Below are 20,050 nucleotides of genomic sequence, written 5' to 3' on the forward strand. Positions count from 1 at the left end.
CACGAGTGGAAAGCAGTCGGAGGCGCCAGCCCGCACGCGGATATGCAAATAATACCCGCCTCCTTCAGGGGAGAGAGCTGGTTGGTGGAGAGCGGCCGCGACCACACAGCTGGGAGGGGAGGGGAGGGGGTGTGGGGGATCGGTGGGGTTAGAGCCGGCGGGTTCGGTCTTCCAATCCCCCCCCTACACCCCCCACCGAAGTGGGGCAGCCCCCGCGCGGCGGTGAGAGAGGTCGGGGGTGGGGCGGGAAGGGGCTTCCCCTCAGAACGGCCCCAACGGCCCCGTGAGTGGGTTCCTCGGTGCCGGGGGCTCGGTGGCATCGGGGGCAGTGGGGGACACTGAGGTGGGAGAGGGCACCTGTCCCTCTCCAGCCTGATGGTGGGCAGCGCCCTTCGGCGGGCCCTTCCCCCATCCCCGCCGCCCGTGGTTCAGGTGATGGCCCTCGGGGAGGCCTCTCACGCTGCCCGCCCCGTGGGGCCTCTCTCGGGCTGCCTTGCTGGAGCCCTGTGCTGCCGGCAGAGCCAGGCCCGCAGCCTTGAGACGCAATGTGAGGGAGAGTGGATGGGTGGGTGGGTGGATGGATGGATGGAACTTCATCCATGTTTGTTTCCTTCCTTAGGGGGAGACCTGCAGCCCCAGGCACAGAGCAGAGCGTCAGCTTCCAGCTGATGGTTCAGGAGCTGGAGGTTTGATGGAAGTTGTGGCTTAAGGACCCCACACCAGCAGCGAAACAATTACAGAGGGAAAGAGGCTTGAATCAATGGTGTTGCCATTGATTTGCCTTCTCTGTTTCCAATGGCCAACGCACCCAGTGCAAGTCTGGCATCTGCGGACCCCAGGGTACTGGCCTTAGCTGCTCAGGTCACTGAGAGCAGAGAACAGGACATCCCCCTGCTACTTCTGAAGTTAAAGGGTAATTAATACCATTTCTAAAATAAAAGGATGAGGTACTGAAGCGGGGACACTCCTTCCGTCTGCCTCCTTAGAGACAGAAGATTTTTCTGAGTGTTTCTGTTGGGCTGGAAGCTCTGTAAGGTTGATAATATGGCTTTTCCTGAGAGTGGTATTGAGCGGCATTTGGCTTGGCAACAATAAGGAGGAGGAGCTGGGGAGCAAACGGAGAGGAAGTCTTTTCTCCCTCTCAGCTGTCACTGTGTTTGTAAGACCCCTGCTGACGTGGGCAAGGACATTACACTTGGTCACATCATTTCTCCCAGTGCTTTTGGGTGGAAAGCCGGAGCGGTTGTTAGCATTCGATTTTTAAGTCTACAAATGGAAATGCAATCGCAAGCTCCTGTGTGACTCCCCCTGTCTTTCCTTTTGCCACATAGCCACTGTTCGTAGAAACAAGTTAGGTCCTGTTCTAAATTGGGATGTAATTATAAGGAAGCTATATGTTTCACAGTGGTTGTGGTTTTATCTGGCCTAGAAAATCCATACAAATGGGCTATATCCCAGGTAATGTATGTTTTGCTAGTAAATGTGTAATAAGAAAATGGAAACCTAAGTTTAGCTATCTTTCCCAATTGTTATGTAATCTAACAAATGGATTGTAGCTTTGGGAGTAAAAAATGCTGACAAAATGTTTTATGCTGTTGTTAGCACTTTTAGAATTACCTTAATCCTGGCTCTGTGTACAGATGTTTTAGAGAAAAAAAATAATAATCTTACACATCAGAATCTTATGCTCCTCTTTGTGTCTCTCCTGCTTTCTTCCCACAGGAATTTTAAATACTGCTTCCTTGGGACGTGAAGAATCCAAAAAAATTAAGCAAGATATATACAGTTATGGTCTTACTCAGTACTGCATGCTGGTCCTTAGACAAGACCACTCTCGACTGCGTGGAGGCTGGGCTACTGCTGCCCAGTTAGCAGAGATACTAAGGTTAAAAAAAATTGCTAAGAAGTTTTCTGCTTGTTTTCTTTCTGGCCTTTCATCTCGCTCTTTTTCTTTTCAAGCTGTAATACGTTGGCTCCCATCCAGAACAAGGCTTGTTGTTCAGGAAAGGCCAGGGTTAAAGTGCAGGGAGCAGTCAAGAGCAGAGGGGTCAGGCATAGCCTAATTGGTCCTGTTTAATTCATTCACATTGTGTTTCATTGAGCTGGGTAAACTGTTTGGTGGGAACAATTTTTGTGTTGGCTTTACCTTTTCATGTGAACAGTACTCATCAGTGTCACAGTTCTTACCCGGTAATTGCTAATTTTGAATTGCAGTTATTTTTAAAAGTTTGTGTACTTAGATTTCATCTTGCAAAAATCTTCAGCTTGATTGACTCACAGCTTGGCTCATTTAAATATCTATTTAATATACCTATTTGAAATATCTATTTAAATTTTAAACATAATAGAGGACTCAGTTCATACAGACTAGATAGCTTGATGTAGTGATCTTGTGAGAATGGCATAATTAAGTTTAATTCATAGCTAGTAAATAAGACGGCTTTAAACTCAAATCCCCAGTGAAGCCATCTCAATCTTTGATGTCAGGAAAAATAATACGTTTTAAATTTTCCCCGAGTTGTGCTTGATTTTGGCTTAACTAGGGAGCGGAATTCTAAGGCATGAAGCGATTAGGCAACCATCTCTTATTTATGCCATATCTGCAGTATGAATTTTTAATGCCAGTAATTTCACTAAGAGATGCAAGATTTATCACCAGAGTTGTGTGATACTTAAATCATCTCCTATAAGCTATTTCAGTTTGCAGAGAAAACTGAAATTTATTTTAGCTATAAAAATGTCCTTCTGTAACTCGATGAATCTCAGCTTCATGCCTAGAATTCGGTTTCCAAGGGCTTTGTTAAGCAAAGCTTTACGTGTGTGCATTCACAAAAAGCTAACAAAGCCTAGATAAGATGTCAGAAAGCAAAATTCATAAAAAGTTAGGAAGACTCTTTTGTTGCACTAGTATCAGTGAGGAGTACAGAATCGAAAAGCTTCCCAGTTGTAAAACATGCAGTTTCTTGTAAAAAGTCTTCCAGAAATGACCGACGTGTTTGTGGTGAGTAAAATAAGAAACTGAGATCTGAAGAACTGATTTCTAGCCCATGTGTATTCCTCAGTTAGAGAAAAGTTGTTGAGAGATTTGCTGAAGGTTTTGTGGTAAGTTATGGGGTTTTTTATACGTATTTTTGTTTCCTGATCTGCACCCCCCTCATCATCAGGCTTCCTTTATCAGGTTTTGCCTTTTTGTTTTTCCCTTTTGACCATCAGAGCCCTTCCCTAGCATGTGGAACAAGCCTCAACAGATCCTATGGAGCTAAAGGAGAAGGTGCCTTAGATATGTTTCAAACTCAGCCATGCTGCATTAAGTAGTAATATACTTGCTGTGTCCCGCCTGTCAGTGATTCCTCTTCCTTTTGAGGCAGCTACCTTGGAGGCAGTCACAGCAGTTAACTGCTGTTCAGTGTTGAATTGTCCCATGCCAGTGAAGCATTTCTTCTCCAATGACGTGACATTCATTCTAAGCTGTTCAAACAGGCCTTCAACTATTCAGGTTGCTTTTTTTTTTTTTCTTTTGTTTTGTTTTGGTTGTTTTTTTTTTTTTTTTCCATTTCAGTCATTGTTGTGTAGGACTAGAGGTGAAAGAAGATCCTGAGGAATTTTACAAGAAATTTCTTCCTTCAGCTATAGACAGCCTGCTGTTTTTGGGAAGACGCTTGCAAGCACGATTTATCCGAGCTATCAAGGTATTTAAATTTCATAGCTAAAAGAGCAGAGAACCTCTGCGAACTTTCCAATGTTATGTGTTGTATAAGTAAGGTATTATTCTAGGGACACTGTACTATGAACATTTGTTTTCCAGAAATTACAGTAGTTTTTCTTGCGCCCTGGAGCTTTGAAAGAGAAATCTGTCATTGTGGTGCATTTGGACCATTACATGCCCGAAGCTGGTTTGTTACCATAGGTTAGTTTAGAGAGTTTGGCTACTACTTTTCACACGTTTTAAAGGCAGGGGGAAGGACTGCAATTATAAGCAGGATAGAAGAATTAGAGCAGTAGGATAGAAAAAAGTGCCTTACAAAAGGCAGCATCCCAGTCACGGTAGTGTCTTTTTAACTTTGCATATAATTAGTTCAGTCTTTGTAATGGCTCTGTTCCCACTGCTTTATTCAGCATTACAAAAAAGGTTTAGGTAGTCTTAAGATTTTAAATCAAATCTGGTGAAGTTTGTTTTGCCATACAATTTCTGCCACGAAATTGGCAAAGACTTCCAAAACTGCTCACTGCTTCTGAACCTGCACGTTGGGAACCCCAAAGGCAGGCTTTGTGAATTTTTAAGTTTGAACATTTCTCTCCCTCTTTGCAGAGAAGAATGGGTTTGCCCATCTAGGTTCCCTTGTGCTTTTGAAACATTCTGAGTTTCAGAATCAGATGAAAAAAAACCAACAAACGAAACCCATGAATAATTTAAATAACCCACCTCATGGATTCTGATAGTTTCTTTTTAATATCTTTAAAATAGTTTCCCCATAGTATCTCATTTCTTGGCTCACTGGCTTCTTGCACTTAGTTTTTCTATGGAGTTTTGTGCTGGCCACCACATACGCAATCAATTCTCAGAAAGTATTAGTAAAGTAACGTATTTTCTGTTATTTCACTACTGTGGAAGTGCATTTAGTGCTTAAGAAAGGAGCTTCCTGAATGACATCCCAGGAGACTCAAGTCTTATCCGCAACATGTAATTTCCCCCACACTTTCTTATTATGTCTCAGCCTACATGCTACTTGAGTCATGCTTGTGGGCAAAGATTTCTTTTGAATGCAAATGCAGGCTACGTTATAATTAGTCCTTTGGCTTCTAAACCTTGTGGTCTCAGAGGTGACTGGGCACCCAGACTTGGTGCTTGCTCAGTGGAACTTTGGAAATCCCACTCTCCCAGTCAGATTTGTAGTTTATTCTGCCCTCATTTGCTTTTTGTAGAAGTCTTTGAAGTGAAGGGAAGTACTGAAATAGCTTTCAGAAACTTGACGTATTGCCAAAACACAGAACAGATAATATTACAGCTTAACTTATTACTGTGATTTTGTATCTCTCATTGTCAGTAAAGAACCAAATACAAAGTTAAACCGTGACTGACGGCTGGAACTTACAGCAGGGGTCTAGGAATAGACTTTGCAGAGTGTCATTTGTGGAGGCTCAATTAATGTGGGAGATATCAGGCCAAGTGCTTTATAACAACATTTGTCAGCAATGTAGTACTATCAAAAGGCCCTTTGCTGCCACACACTACGATTTGAGATTTCCAGTGGCCTGTGGTTCACACCTGGAATTCAGACTCTAGACTGTGCTTCTGTATGTGTGTTCACATGTTAAAACCTGGATTCTACCTGGTCATTTTTTCCACTCCAGTGTTATCACAGGCAAGCACATAACATAGTCTGTTTGGCAAACTCATCAAACTTCAGCTTAATACTGGTTTGGTGTTTGCTCCCAGACCTCCAACTAGGAGGTGCTTCTGAAGCATGCTGGTTTTAAGGAACCTTTTCCATTTTTACTGTGTCCTTGGCCACTTTGGACCCTTTTTTTCCCCTGTGCTTTAATCTTAAATAATATATTTCACACTGTGGATTAAATCTATCATGCATTAGTACTGAGCTATTATTTGTCTTCTTAGCCCTCGTATGCTATAAAATATTTTTTTAAGGAGTAAACAAGACTTCTCTCTCCCTGTTATGATGTTTTCAGGAATGGGTGCTTTTTGAGTATGTTTAGATTTTTCTTGATTGATCTCTGGCCTTGAAGGACTCGCAACTTACTTTTTTTGACCGGTTCCTACAGTTTCACCAAACTAATCTGGGAATTTCGTGGCATTTTGGGCTCCAAATCCCTGAAACATACAAACCTTCCCACTACATCAAGCTAAAGTCCTCAGTGAAGATACATACACATGCTTTTACCTATTTATTTATTTTTTTTCCTTAGGATGAAGAAAAACAAGATTTTTTACGCTGGTTCCAAACAGTAACTGATGCCATCTGCTGGCTGTTCGGTGGGCATATTCAACTAGCAGTGTGTGGTAAGAGAAAAGTAAACCCATAAAACAACTGAAAATTTATTTACAGCAACTACAGGTATCAAGAATCACTCTCAAAATAATCTCCACGTAGTCTTCTACACTAGAGTAGATGTTAAATCAATTTCTTAAAGTAGTCCGCTCAACAGAAACAGCAATAGCTAAAATGAAAATGATCCACTAAAGAGAAATACTAAAGAGTTCCCCTTCTAGTCTTTCCAAGACAAACATTAGAAGTGTTTTCCTGTTATTCCCCTTTGTAATTCTATACCTTAAAAAAATCAGATTTTTTTTTTTTTCTGATAAGATACAGTTGATCTTTTCACTTGTGTGTGATTAACGTACGCAGAAACTTGATCAGAGTACATTGCCGCCCCTGAAAAGTGGATAGACTTGAAAACAGATTTCTGAAGTTGTTGCCCTGCCAGGGAATTTTACAAGTATCTAACAAACTTCACTGTACGCTTCAGACCAAAATAAGCTTTCAATTAAACCAGTGTTAATCACACTGATTTTAAAAAGCACGGTTTGGTTTTGTTTCTAATATAGAACAAAAACCTAAGGATCATAAGACATGTAACTAAAAACACACACGGTCAGAAAAATTACTAAATATGTAGATAGTGATACAAAATGGTGCTTTAATGACATCAGTGGACTTGCATTAAATAAACCTGGTGTAACAAACTGTCAAGGTTGAAGTCCTTACCTTCTCTGGATATTGTTGCCCCAGTGATAATTCCACTGTTGTAATAAGAAACTGGTACTAGTGTAACATAAAAGGTTTTAAAGCTTTTATTTCATTGCAACACCAGTGCCTGAGGGATATCCAAAGGCAGAAAAAACAGGGCTCAACTTGTTTTTTGGATGTTGAAGTAGTTTACTTATTCCAGTAAGTTTCAGTGTAAAAATTATAAAAGGAGGAGTTTGTTCCAGAAACAGTATCTGGTTTTACTTGCTGTGGCATATGTTTCATAATGAATTTTACTTGTTTTATGGTATTTTCAAGTCTGGTTCCGATTGTGTGATTTCTTGTTTGCTTGTTTTTGTTTCTTCGCAGTACTGCAAAATGATCACTTCCTGCAGTTGTTAATAACGGATGATGTTGAAACAGCAATTATAATGATGTCTGTTTTACACAATATTTTGAGGGTCAATAGGTTAGTTGTTTTCATGTCATTGATTTTTCTGAATTTTAAATTTAAAACTTGATGTCATTGCTGTTTGGTAAAATAGAGCTTTTTCTTATACAAGAATTGTTGTGGGTTTTTTTTACCTAGTCTTTGTTGTAGAAATAGAAAAAATAGCTCTTTTCTTTATCTTGTTGTTAAATTGAGGGAATGGGAAACGGTTGAAACAGTTGCACTGTCTGGATCAGATTGCTGGTCCAGCTAGCTGGGTATGTTGGTTTGCTGAATGCCTGACATATCTAAAAATAAGTCACTGTTAGAAAGCTCATAGTTTGTAATTAACACTTTAATTCTGTGTGTCCCCCCCATCTCTTTTTTTTTTTTTTTCCTTCTTTTTAAAGTTCTGTCTTGCTCCAGGTTGATGAAGAGACCCTTCATTCTGTTTTGGATGAACTTGTTTATAAGCTTTCATCTACCTCCAATCCTGTCATAGGAAATGCTGCTACAAAACCGCTGTTGTTGGTGGCAAAATGTTGCAAGCAGCTTGTGAAGTTGCTCAGAGCTCGCTACAAAGGTTGGTAAGCACACATGGGACCTGCACTCAGCCTCCTCTTACATTCACTGTAAAAATACAAAGGTGGAGGTTTCCCATCTCTGTTCAATAACTATCCAAAACAGATGAAAACTTCAGTGCTGTGTTGTTGGGTGGGTTTTTTTTCTTCTCTTCTGTTCATTTTCATTGTAGTTTAAGGTGCTGCACCTCTTGTTTCCTAGATTGATTTTCTTCTCTGTCTTGAGGACTCTGCATGTGGCAACTTGTCTCTTAAAGCTGTTGTTTGTCACTTCCAACCTGATGGGCTTTACTTCTTTCTGTGTGATGTTTTGCATCTTTTTTCCTGTGCAGGTTGGCTATTGAGGGATCCTAGTGGCAGGGTGCCTGTGCTGTCTGTGTGTCAGACATCTGCCAGTGTGCTAAGGCTCCCTAGTCCAGAAGCAGGAAAGTTTTACTTAAAGCCAAGTTCTGACCCTGGCTGTTCCAGGTCTCCTTATCTGATGGGTGCTGCTCTCTGTCTTTTGCTATCCAAGTCATTGGAATGAACTCTTTCCAAAAATTCATGAAATGACTTTATCGTTTTTTCTTGATGCTTTTAGATGAGGAGGCTGAGTATGCATATAATTTGCTCTGTTATTCATTATTTAATGAGATGTCCCATTTAATGTTTCTGTCTCTAGCCTAGCAGGGAGCTCCAGGAAACCCCTTTGTCCTCTGTCATGCCCACAGAGACTAAGAAAGAGGCTTTGACGTTTGCCAGATCTTTTATATTCCGGATGTTACTGATGGTCAAAACTACTTGTGAGCAGCCTCAGTCCTTTGGGTACAAGGACAGTAAGAAGTGGGTACGCAAGACAAAAAGGTCCAATTCCCTTTTTGCAACACTTGTGCTGACTGCTTATTAGGCAGTGCCAGCCAGATGAATTTTGGGACCAGATGGGCAGCTTTGCCACCCTTTTGCCTACAGAATTGAGAGAGGAGGGCTTCCTTTTGGTATGAAATTAAGTATAACGTACCTAAGGCTGATGTCACATTGCAGATTCTTGTGGAGCTGCTGTGATGGTCTGATCATCCCAGCTGTAGAGTGCTGGCTTGTCTGAAGAGGTGCAAGTCTCCATTAAAGGATTATACTTTATTTTGCTCTAGAATCACAATATGCCCAGTTATTTAGAGACTCTTAATCTCTCTTCTGCACACGTTTCCTATTTCCACTAAGAAAAAAAAAATCACTTTTTTTCCTCTACGTTTTTTTTTAAAGTTAGAGTCCTTATGTTAGTTTTCACTCAGGCTTTGGAATCCTTTAGATAGCTCAAGGAACAGCAGCAAGAAAGCAAGCATTACAGGGTTTCCACCATCTGGCCATCTCATTGAAGTAACTTGGCTTCACAGTAGCTCAGAGCCGTTGCCAGTGGGAGGTACTTCAGCCTAAGCTTTCTGTCAGTAAAGGCAGCCTGCCGGCGGTGAGGACATCACCTGAACCTCACATCTCCAAGACTAGCCCAGTCTTTACACCAGGTTTGCCAGAGGGCCTGGGCTTTTTGTCTGCATGGGTTGATACCTCTGAGAGACACACGCGAGGCGCTCCCTGTCAGTAGCTGAAAGGTGCATACGGTTGTGTAATCTGTGCAGAAACTGGCAAGTGGGTGCGTCAGGGCCACAGGACTTCTGTGAGGAACCTGCCTTGCGTCACCAGGCTACGTGGTTTTGCAGAGCTCAGGCAACGGTAGGGCATCCACTGACTCCATTTGGAGTCTCACCTGTCTCTCCTGAAGTGTGTAACTGTCATCGTCATTCCAAAATGGTGCATGTGTGGCAGAACAGAGGTGCCATTTCTGTTTGCATGAAGGACTTTGTGGTCCACATCCAGATCCTGTAAGAGTATATAAGAGTGTTGGAGTTGCTGTGTATGAATATGCTTATGGACAATGATTTGAAAATGGAAGTTAACCCGAACCTGCAGTTTTTCAGGAGGCTATCCAATCACCTGTCTACCTCCTGCTCTCCTTCCTTTTCCCTCCAACTCCCTGCAGAACTCCCAAAACTCTGGGATTTGTCTGATACAAAGCTAAAAAGCATGTTACTGTCTACTCGTGCCCTGTGCGCAGCACAGCAAGCATGTGTGTGGTGCAGGGGAAGCAGAAGTGTGCTTTTTAGCTACTGTGAACCTAAAAAGTTGTTTTGTCTCAGGGATTGGATGAACACGTACTTGCAGTTAGAATATGCTATACAGATAAGACATCAAAGGATTCCAGTTATAAATAAATAAATTTTATTATGAAAAATGTGAAATGTGTGTTAATAAAACCTAGCACTTGCATGGTGCTTTACATCCTTGTAGTACCTTTCAATGACTTACTGATAAGACACTGCAAGTACATTAATAATTTAACTGCCAGTTATGTAGACACAACAGACAGTGACTTGGACATACGAAATTGCAATCACTGTATAATAATTCTCTGTGATGGTTGGAGGACCGGATATTCATTGGTAATGTTCTGCATTGAAACTCAAAGATGACTGATGGTGTTCAGCTCTAGTGTTCCTTTGCACATAGAATCAGATTTGATTTTTTGACTTTAAAATTGTTAGTTTGAAATCCTGAAAAGAAAAATTCACCTTAGCGGTATCAAGTGCTGCTTCTCTCTCTCTTAGGATTAAAAGGGCTTTTAAGTAAACAGTGGACTGGCAAAGGATTTGACAGGGATCTCAGTCAGCTCTTGGACCTGCTGGACTTGGAACAATCCAGTGGAAAAGGAGAAATGCAGGTGCTGAAGTTTAATGAGACTTTTGTATGTGAAATCCTAGTTACATGTGATTTATATATGTTTAGAATGGATTTACTCTGTCACTTTAACGCTTTTCAAAGCCTGTGTTATTTTTTCACTATATTAATGGATTTTTAAATTTTCTATTTATTCATTTTTTTTCCCTTCATTTTTGAAAACATCAAGGTAATTGTCCTGTGATTAAGGTACGGGACTGTGACTCGAGAGATTGACTTTGTAACAGATTCACCATAGATTTCTATACAACCATAGTGGGGGAAAAATTAATTTAGTTTTGCTAACTATAAAACAAAAATAACTGTATCTGCTTTTCTCACATCAACGTTACAAATTTAGATCTCTGAACTCTAGGCAGCATTCACATAGAATTAAGTCATACAGAGAAAATGTTCAGCAAGGACACTTTCTGGGCTATGTTCCCAATAAAAGAGACGATGTGTGTTTTATGAACTTGTTAAAATTTTACATTCAGGCTTCTCAAAGACACTACTTTAAAGGAAATCAGAGTTATGTTTATAGAGACCTGCTTTCATCTTCAACAGAGCAGGGTGTTTAGTGTTGGGTTTAAAAAAAAAAATCCATTTAAGACTAGAATAGATTTTTTTTTTCATGTTTGTTGCATTTCAGTGACTTCTGATCATACTGCAAATGTAACATTTTTCCTGCTGCTAATTCTCCAGACTTGTCTTTCTGTCCTCGCTAGTGTAGGTATTTTGACTGAATCACCATTTGAAATATCAAGTGCTTCAGGTGTTTTAAATACAAATTTCTAACATGGATTGATGCAGATAATATATATTTTTGCTGTAGATTCATTTGTTTAGCACAGAGAGCATCAATCCAGATGATCAGAATAGCTGCCTTTGGAGCAAGTACAGGTGTCATGATAATAATCGTCTTATAGGACCTTAAATTCCCCAAGCAGTTACAAGTACTGAATATTGATGCATTTGAAAACTGATGGGTTTTTTTGCAAATGTTGAGATTGTTCCAAATATGCAAGCAGTAATAAAATGGTTTTATATCCAGAGAAAATATTCTACCAACTGCTTTATTAATTTCAGAGGCAGCATCAAGCAGCTTGTATAATCCAGGCTACGTGGAGGGGATTTCAGACAAGGAAAAGGCTGAAAAAACTACCCCAAGCAGTGACCGCTTTACAGAGAAGCTTCAGGTAAACAGCATGGCTTTGAAAAAGCACTAAAGAGAAGAATCCAGTAAGGTGGTTTGGTTTGTCTTGGTTTTTCTCAGTTCACAGAGTCATTGGAGCTCTTGTCCAGGTATCAGTGCCCAGGCTGTCCTGGTTCATGAGGTTAATTTGTACCAGGTGTAGTAGAACTTCCTATTTGAACTTCATGTGGTTTCTGTTGACCAATTGTCTGTGTTTGTGGAGGTTCCTCTGCGTGTCAGCCCTGCCCTGCATGGCAGACTGTGATGACAGTCTTGATAAAGTCAAGGAAAATGATGTCCACTCCTCTCCCCTCGTCCACAGAGTCAGTCATCTCATCACAGAAAGCAATCAGGCTGGTCAAATATGATTTGTCTGTGATAAACCTATGCTGCCTCTTCCCATTCACTTCCTGTCCTTCCTGGAAATAGCTTCCCTGAGGATTTGTTCCCATGTCCCAGGTTGTAAGTTTGGGCTGACCAAGAGTTCCTTCATCTTGAAGATGCTTTTTTCCAGTCAGCTGTTACTTCTCTAACATAAAGGTAATGTAATAGCAATACAAGCTGTTTCACTACAGATGCTCGTAGCAGAAACATCCAAACAATGTGCTTTTCCAGCAGTACCAAACTGCCACTTCTGGTGCCAAAAGCTCCAACTGTCCCTTTCCCAGCTGCCAAACTTCTCTGTGAAAAAAATTACTTTTATGATGCTTCTATATGTTTTCTGTATAAAAAAATTATGGCATATGAAACACTAAAAGTGTGGTACACTGTAGCATGGGATTGCACCAAATAGCTCTAGAGGGTGATGTACTGGTGGTAGAATAGTTTACTGGTTCACAGTTAACTTGATGCAAAATTTCACAGTAAACTGAATGTAGAGCTGTCCTGGAGTTTCCAATCTGCTGTGCCGAAGTGCTGCAGAAACCAAGGCCCCTAGTGCTTGCTCCGTGTAGTGCTTGCAAGACGTTGTTCTTCATTAATATTTGAAATCTTTGACTCTCAGAACTGGACTCGCTTCAATGACCTAGAAATAGTATCCTCTGACTTGGAGCCCCACAGAAGAATGGAGCTACGTAAATAATGCTTGTCTTACTTGAAGTAGGACTTCAGCAGTAATGTTAGCACATGTTAGGCTTTTGAGAAATTTGATGTGAATTTAACATAGGATAAAGGATCTAAATGAAGTTCAGACTCTGCAGCAGGTTTCTTCAACCTTTTTTTTTGTACCTGTTGAGCATTACCATGTCAAAATTAGGCCTTAGAAATCAATTAGTTAAATCACATTGCATTATGATTAAGGCATTAGAAAGTAGACAGTTATGATTTGTAGCCTGACTGCATTAAGAAAATATCGGACTATTTAGGGTGTAATCTTTAAATTCTGGAAGATTTGCAGGGGCACTGTGTCCATAGAGGGCCACTAGCCACTCCAGCTTTTGTACTAAAACACCAAGAATGACATCCTTGGCACTCCTTTTTACTCCACCATACACTTTGAGCCAATATTCCTGCCCTTGTCAGGCACTTTGCAAGCCAAAGTCGTAGCCCAGAAAACTTGGATGATGGGCAAAGCATAACGTGGTGAAGCAGAAGGGAAAGGGTGGCGAGGCTATCGGCGATCAACAAGCCACTTGACTTTTTTGTGTCATATTTTCAGTACTGTAAGCATTAGTACGTGCCTCTTGAGTAGTTCTTGAGTCATTTAAAAGGATTTTTGAATGTGTTTGTTTAATATTGAGAGGAATGGAAATGTATTAACGTCCTCAGAGTTGTGTGTTCATGGCTCAGTCAGTCCCAATGTACTGAGTAAATACAGTAGCTGTACAGCTCCAGTGTTGTTTTCTTTTCGGTCTAAGTCAAAGCTGCAGTTAGTGTTAGGCTGAATTATCGTGTTTGGAATACTGTAAGCATGGCTTTAGAAAAGATTTCAAGAGGACTTTTTAATTTTTAACAGTCAGGGTTTGGTTATATTCACAGATTTATTTTAGAACAAGTGTGGTTAAATACTGCTGAGGTTGAAACTCCAAACTTGGCTCACCTGCAGCTGCAGTGGAAGATCTTCAACTCTGCAAGTTATAAACTTCTGAAACCCTTGTTTCAGAAATGTCTGCTCAGTGAATATGTAGGCCTGTAATTTCTCCTTGAAGTTAGTTTGCTTTTATATAGCTAATTGTAGAACTGTTGCAATGGCAATAATTTGTATTAGTCATGCCTCAAAAATCAAACCATTTTATATATATATATAAAGAGATGATCAGCAGGAGGCTGATCTGTGCCATAAACTGCTGAAGGAAGCTTGGATCTCACTCTGTATCTCTTTTTGCTTCTGTTCAGAGGCATTTCCCTGTCGCAGTGTGGTCTTCTGCAAACAAATAGGTCTTATCATTAGGAGGAACTGAGACTGAAGAAGAACGTGTGTTTTGCAGGCTACATGGGAAAGAATCAGTATCAAAAAAACATTTAAATACCTGACGGAGACTATTGGTAGTTTCACAGATGCACATCTGAGAAGTTCATGCAACATACTTGTAGTTTTCCACCTAATAGAGCTGATAAAAATTTCTAGGGAAAACTATTAATAGTTTTATCAAGAAAATGTCATCAAAAGTCCTGTTTGATCCTGTGACATTGTTCCACTTAGAAGTATAATATGTGCCTGCCTGGATTAAAAATGCAAAGATTTACAGCTCTAATTTGCAGAAATGTGTGGGCTGAAGACCTCTGGTTTCCTTGAGTCTCTTCTGATATAATCAGATATACTATGATCTGTCTCTGTAGGTAGATGTGTGGGCATGCATCAAGTCTGCATTACTGTCGTAAAAGGATTATGATCTCTCAGATCATGGTGGAGGCTGTTTATCAGTTAGGGCCAGATCGTTAAATCCAGAGCATCTCTTTCACACAGTAGCTTCCATCCCATCTTTCCCCACCCAGTTACAGAAACTGAGGAGAAAGTATGGTTGGTAGAAAAAATACAAGTAAATTTATACTAACGATGGGAAACACACAAATAACTCAATAGTACTGCGAATCTAAAGGTATGTGACATGTAGCGATACCAAAATTGCTGGACGTTAGTTCTAATCTATGGCCTTTTTTTTCCCCTTTCTGGCACCCCTTATCCCTCAGCTCTGTCCGTTTGTTCTCTTTCCTAGTACTTAGGGTGCTCCTTTCATTGTGCTTGGAAAAGTGCTAGAGAAATGCTCAGGGCTGTGGGTCCAGTGGGGTACTCAGGTCCTGAGCGGGCAAGTGATTTTGCTGCAATAGGAGAAGAGGAGGAGTCACATCATGACCTCATTGTAAAGTCTCAAGCGTTAAGCTGCTAATGGGGTCAGGTCCATTGGGACAAGAAGGGGTAGTGAAGGGAGGGGAGTCCTAGCTCACAGCTCCTCATGCTTCACTGAGACCATGTCAAAGTGGTCTCAGTAACTATTAGTATCAGTACATCAGTATATTTAGTATTAAAATATTAGTCTCTATATTAATATGCTAGTATATATATAATTTATTTACAGGCTATTATTAGCTTAAACTCTTCTGGGGCCAGTTACAGAGTTTTCAGTTGTCTCATCTGTGAAACGTCTGCTGGGGCTTTTCCAATGCCAAGCACAGTGGGGCAACATCCTAACATCAAATTACAACAACCAGTACAGATCAAGAAGAGTTTGCAAGAAAATTCTTTCCTAGTGTTCTGTTAACAAAGTTGATGGAGAAAACGTGTCAGTCTGTATTTCCTGGAGCAAAAAAAATCCCTCCAAATTTAAGAAGTGAGCCTGAACAGCCAACATTCTGATCTACTCTTGCAGTCAGTCCAAAAATAATAGCATGTATTATGGAAAGCAGGTGCCACGCTTGATGGATGCACTGGAAAAGGTGCGTACTGGAGCAGATGACTAGTGTTGCTTTACCTCTTCCCCAGATGATGGAATCAAAGTTGTTGTTCTAGTTCATACTGGCTATGAATGTCCCACATGGAGCATTGTTCCCTTCAGAGTCCTTAGAACTTTATCCTTTGATTGGATACCAGATTGAGTGACTGGCTCAGATTTTTTCCTGGCTATAGATAGTGTGGTGATTTGTTAGCTTTCAGGTGATTTTTCGTTGCTCGGTGTGGTCCTGCAGCCAACAGCTGGGATGGCACATTATTTTGTGGATTTCCTCCCTCGATGCTGGACCATTTAACACAAAGAAAACAAGAGATGCTTTTAAGAAATGTACAGTTTAAGCTAATTGTTAATGTATTTGTATATTGCAGAGCTAAGCGGGAACAGGAGCTGCAGCACTTAAAAAAACAGAAGGAAGATGAGGCTTTAAAACTGCAAATGCAACTTCAGAGACAGAGGGCCATGAGACTCTTCCATGAACGACAGCTGGCCTTACTGGAAATAATCCATCCCAGTATGATATATATTATACTATATCAGAAGATTAAACTGTCTGGGTCTCCTTAAGAACAGTTTCCTGAAATATATTTCTTAATCTTGTGTGTCTGTTTGCACTTTAGTCTTACTGTCTCTTCTGACCCAATTATCTGACAGAGAACATGCTAATTCTACAAGGACTCAGTAACTACTGATCAAGATCTGCTGCCTTCAAAATGGCACGGGTGAAAGGGAAATCCAATTTTCTTGTGTTACAAAGTTCCACTGCAGCTGTAAGGTTCTGAGACCTGGCCCACAGCTAGCGGACCTTGTACAAAGAGGGGTTTTTAACTGATAGCACTCCAGCTTTTTTGGTACTGTCTAGTTTGAGGAGTAGTAGTTCAAAAGAAAATTGGTAAGAGATCCCAACCCACAGTCTTATAACTGAATTTTTGTTACATTTGTAGGTCAGGTAAATAAGTACATGGAGGAAATGGAGGGGAAATCAGCATTAACTATCCAGAGATTCTGGAGAGGGTATAGAGCAAGAAGAAATTTTCATCAACAGAGACAATCACTTAAGGAGTATAAAGCGGCTGTTGTCATTCAGAGAGCAGTAAGTATATATACTTTGTTCTGACAGTAGGTAGGACTGAGTGGATTATTGCAATGCCTCAAAAAGCTCTGTTTATTCTCTTACTGTTGATGTGGCCATAATTTATTAAAAAGTTATTTGGAGGATGATAGTCCAGAGCCACAAGTTGTTTAGATGGGTTAAACCTTGCATATGTTACAAAATCTTATGCAGTCTTGCAACTAAAATATAAGAGCTGCCACTTTGAAACCTAAGGTTGGAATTTCACCACACTACAGATGAGTCAGTAATTTATTATGAGTGTTCTTATTTATGATTTAGTATTCATGCTGACCGTTGTATGTTGTCTTTTCAGCATCATAGCTAAATTTACGCTTTAACAGATGCAGTGCTGAAATGTTTTTCTTTCACTGATTGATTACAAACAAAGCAAGAAGACAAACTTCCTGTCTGTGATTGTCATATTCTCCTATGTTCTTTACAAAGGCTTGTAAATTCTTGGAAAAACGAAGGAGGAGGAGACCTCTCTCTCCTTGGAAAGATCCCAAGGGACTGACTGATGAGCAGAGACTAGCCTTGCAGCAGAAGGTGGATGACTACATCAAATTGCATCCGGTCTGTTTCTTAGTCATTTCATAATTCGCATTAATGATGTAACATAAAATACTGTAGGGATGAAATATATTCAGCTTCATAAATTCTGATCAAGATAATCCATGTGAGGTATGCATCTATTAACCCTGCTTGTTTGACAGCAAGCCACTAGAATATTGGGGATTTTAACCATTAATCTAATAAAAAAAGGTCAAAGCGAACTGTAATCGGAAAATTTATATACTTGATGATGGATAGCTTTGGAGAGAGCTGCACAGGAAGCAAAATTGTTAAGTTAACAATTAAGAACAGCATTTGCATTCCTTGTTTGGACATCATTCTGCCCCCAAAAGATTTAAAATAACCAGCTCCTAATTGTAACAAACTGTTATTTCCCTCCAGGCTTCCCAAATGTCAGAAGAAATGAGTAAAGAATTGCATACGCAGGCCCAGGAAAAGCTGGCACAGTTCCTGTTGAGGAGCAGACTGGATCAGAGAGCAGCGCAGCGGAGAGAGACGTTACTGGCTCAGGTCAACACCGATGTGGAGCTGCTAATGAGTATGTGACTGCTCTGGTCATAGTTTTGATTACCGTTTGGATTAAACTAATTTAGAGAGAAAATTAGAGGGAACAGTGGTAAAACCTCATTTCAAAACTGAAATATCTTTCTTCCTTTGCCATCTGCCTTATCTTGAGATTCAGGCTTTGTTAGAGATTATCCAAGTGTTGCTATAGGTTACATATACACACCTGCTTTTCAAGGAGCATCTTATTCTTCTGCTAAAAGTCTCTCTGATATGTTCACAAGAAAAGCAATAGTCCTGTAAAAGGCATTAAAATTTGTAAGAAGGGGATCTTGCACAACCTCTTACTCATTTCATTTTGTTCTGTTTTCTCGTGTTGTAAGCCAGCCACTGGTTGAAGTGGTCTCACCTCTTCCAGATAAAGAGGGAAATCATTGAGTTATGAATTCTGAGTCATGTTTTCATTTTCTCTGGCCTGGCTTTATTTGAAATGGAATTCACTCTTGTGCTGTCTTAATTCCAGACAAGTAGCCTGGAGTGAAAGAGCGAGAATAGCAAACTGCAGCCACCAGAGAGCACCCAAGCTGGACAAAATTCAGCAAGTTACTGAATTCCATTATTTAGTCTGTCACGTGGTGTGTCACTGCAGCTCTTTGCTCCCTGAACAGGCAAATCAGTGACAGGCACTCGCACTGTGCTGGGTCCCCCAGGCAGGGAATACACAGTGCTGCTGCACGATCCCTGGAAACACTCCACTGATGTCACCCTGCGCAAGGAGCCCTGATCCAGGAGGAGCGACCAGCAGCTCCTCTTTCTCTTAGATCATAGTTTCACAAGAAGTCATTTTAGTGGATGCCACCACTGCACCTGAATTAAGTAGTCCTGCTTTCCCCCCTTCTTCTCCGTCCCCCATTATGTGTTTATTTTTTCAGGTTAGCCTTAATTTGGATTGCTTGTCCAGTCAGGTTTATTTAAATTTATTTATAAAATTATAATGCCAGTGTAGGGAAAGGACAGTGGGAAGTGGGAGGGTAGTGATCCTTTTCTTTTTGTTTGAAATACTCATACAACTGCAAGCAAAATACAGGAAACAATTCTCCTTGTTTTGACAGATGCTCCAGGGTTAGCAGAGACCACAGGAAAAGATCTTGATGTCTTTATGAGTCGATCAGTCCCTGTAGCTACTAAGGCAAGACAATCCCACAACACTATGCTGAAATACACTCGCTGGCCATGGTGGAAGAAGCTTGGAGATGAATTTGTGGAGGATGATGTCATTCCTGATGATGCCCTAAATGCAGAACTGGGAACTCTGTTTATTGGTGGAAGGAAATCCTGTTAGGTAACAGGCAGAAGAATTTCTCACTCAACCAGACTTATATCTTGCACTATGTATTCACTTGTATGTGTTTTTAAGGAAGGAAAACACTTGAATTTTAAGACAAAAAGCATTGAAAAAAACCAAAGCCTTACTTCAGTGCATTTTACTTATTAAAAATCTCTTCCTGTACATGAATGGTTAGATCCTATTGATTGTGGTGTTGTAAATAGGATTTAAATACTGTAGTTGTAAATGAGGATATTTCACAGAATCACAGAATCACAGAATCTTAGTGGTTGGAAGGGACCTTTGAGATCATCGAGTCCAACCACATAAAAAAAAAAAAAAAAAAAAAAAAACCACAAAAACACACAAACAAACAAAAAAACACAACACAAAACCAAACAAACAACAACACCCCCCCAAAAAAAAAAAAAAAAAAAAAAAAAAAAAAAAAAAAAAAAGCAAGCAGCATCCATCAACTAAACCCCACACACAACACCCCACCACAAACCAACAATCCCGGGCACTAGAGCATGCCCTGAAGAGCCACGTCTACACGTTTCTTAAATACCTCCAGGGATGGTGACTCCACCACCTCCCTGGGCAGGCTGTTCCAGTGCTTGACCACTCTCTCAGTAAAGTAATTCTTCCTAATATCTAATCTAAACCTCCCCTGCCGCAACTTCAGACCATTTCCTCTGGTCCTGTCGTTATTCCCTTGGGAGAAGAGGCCAACCCCCGCCTCTCTACAGTTTCCTTTCAGGTAGTTGTAGAGGGCAATGAGGTCTCCCCTCAGCCTCCTCTTCTCCAAACTAAACATGCCCAGTTCCCTCAGCCTCTCCTCATAGGACTTGTTCTCCAGACCCCTCACCAGCTTGGTGGCTCTCCTCTGGACACGCTCCAGCACTTCAATGTCTTTCCTGTAGTGAGGGGCCCAAAACTGAACACAGTACTCGAGGTGAGGCCTCACCAGTGCCGAGTACAGAGGCACGA

General features: G+C 40.7%; 1 protein-coding gene across 1 annotated transcript; it reads left to right on the top strand.

Annotated features, from left to right (window-relative positions):
- The first annotated feature begins 125 nt into the window (after nucleotides 1-125).
- IQCB1 (IQ motif containing B1) lies at nucleotides 126-19,247 on the top strand. The gene is made up of 14 exons (XM_074145238.1): nucleotides 126-222; nucleotides 620-913; nucleotides 1,723-1,885; nucleotides 3,560-3,689; nucleotides 5,926-6,019; nucleotides 7,077-7,176; nucleotides 7,548-7,720; nucleotides 10,355-10,467; nucleotides 11,553-11,662; nucleotides 15,914-16,056; nucleotides 16,487-16,635; nucleotides 17,101-17,229; nucleotides 17,611-17,767; nucleotides 18,846-19,247. The coding sequence occupies exons 2-14, from the start codon at nucleotides 796-798 to the stop codon at nucleotides 19,073-19,075; spliced, it is 1,809 nt and encodes a 602-aa protein (XP_074001339.1). The 5' UTR covers nucleotides 126-222; nucleotides 620-795; the 3' UTR covers nucleotides 19,076-19,247.
- The last annotated feature ends 803 nt before the right edge of the window (nucleotides 19,248-20,050 follow it).

This window comes from Numenius arquata, chromosome 3 (genome assembly GCF_964106895.1).
Source record: "Numenius arquata chromosome 3, bNumArq3.hap1.1, whole genome shotgun sequence".
NCBI lineage: Eukaryota > Metazoa > Chordata > Aves > Charadriiformes > Scolopacidae > Numenius > Numenius arquata.

Bases quoted from the DNA above. Each gene is read 5' to 3' on its own strand.
- IQCB1 (XM_074145238.1), top strand. From the start codon at position 796: ATGGCCAACGCACCCAGTGCAAGTCTGGCATCTGCGGACCCCAGGGTA. The intron at 1,886-3,559 runs GTTAAAAAAAAT...TTTCCATTTCAG, and splicing joins CAGTTAGCAGAGATACTAAG to TCATTGTTGTGTAGGACTAG. The intron at 3,690-5,925 runs GTATTTAAATTT...TTTTTTCCTTAG, and splicing joins GATTTATCCGAGCTATCAAG to GATGAAGAAAAACAAGATTT.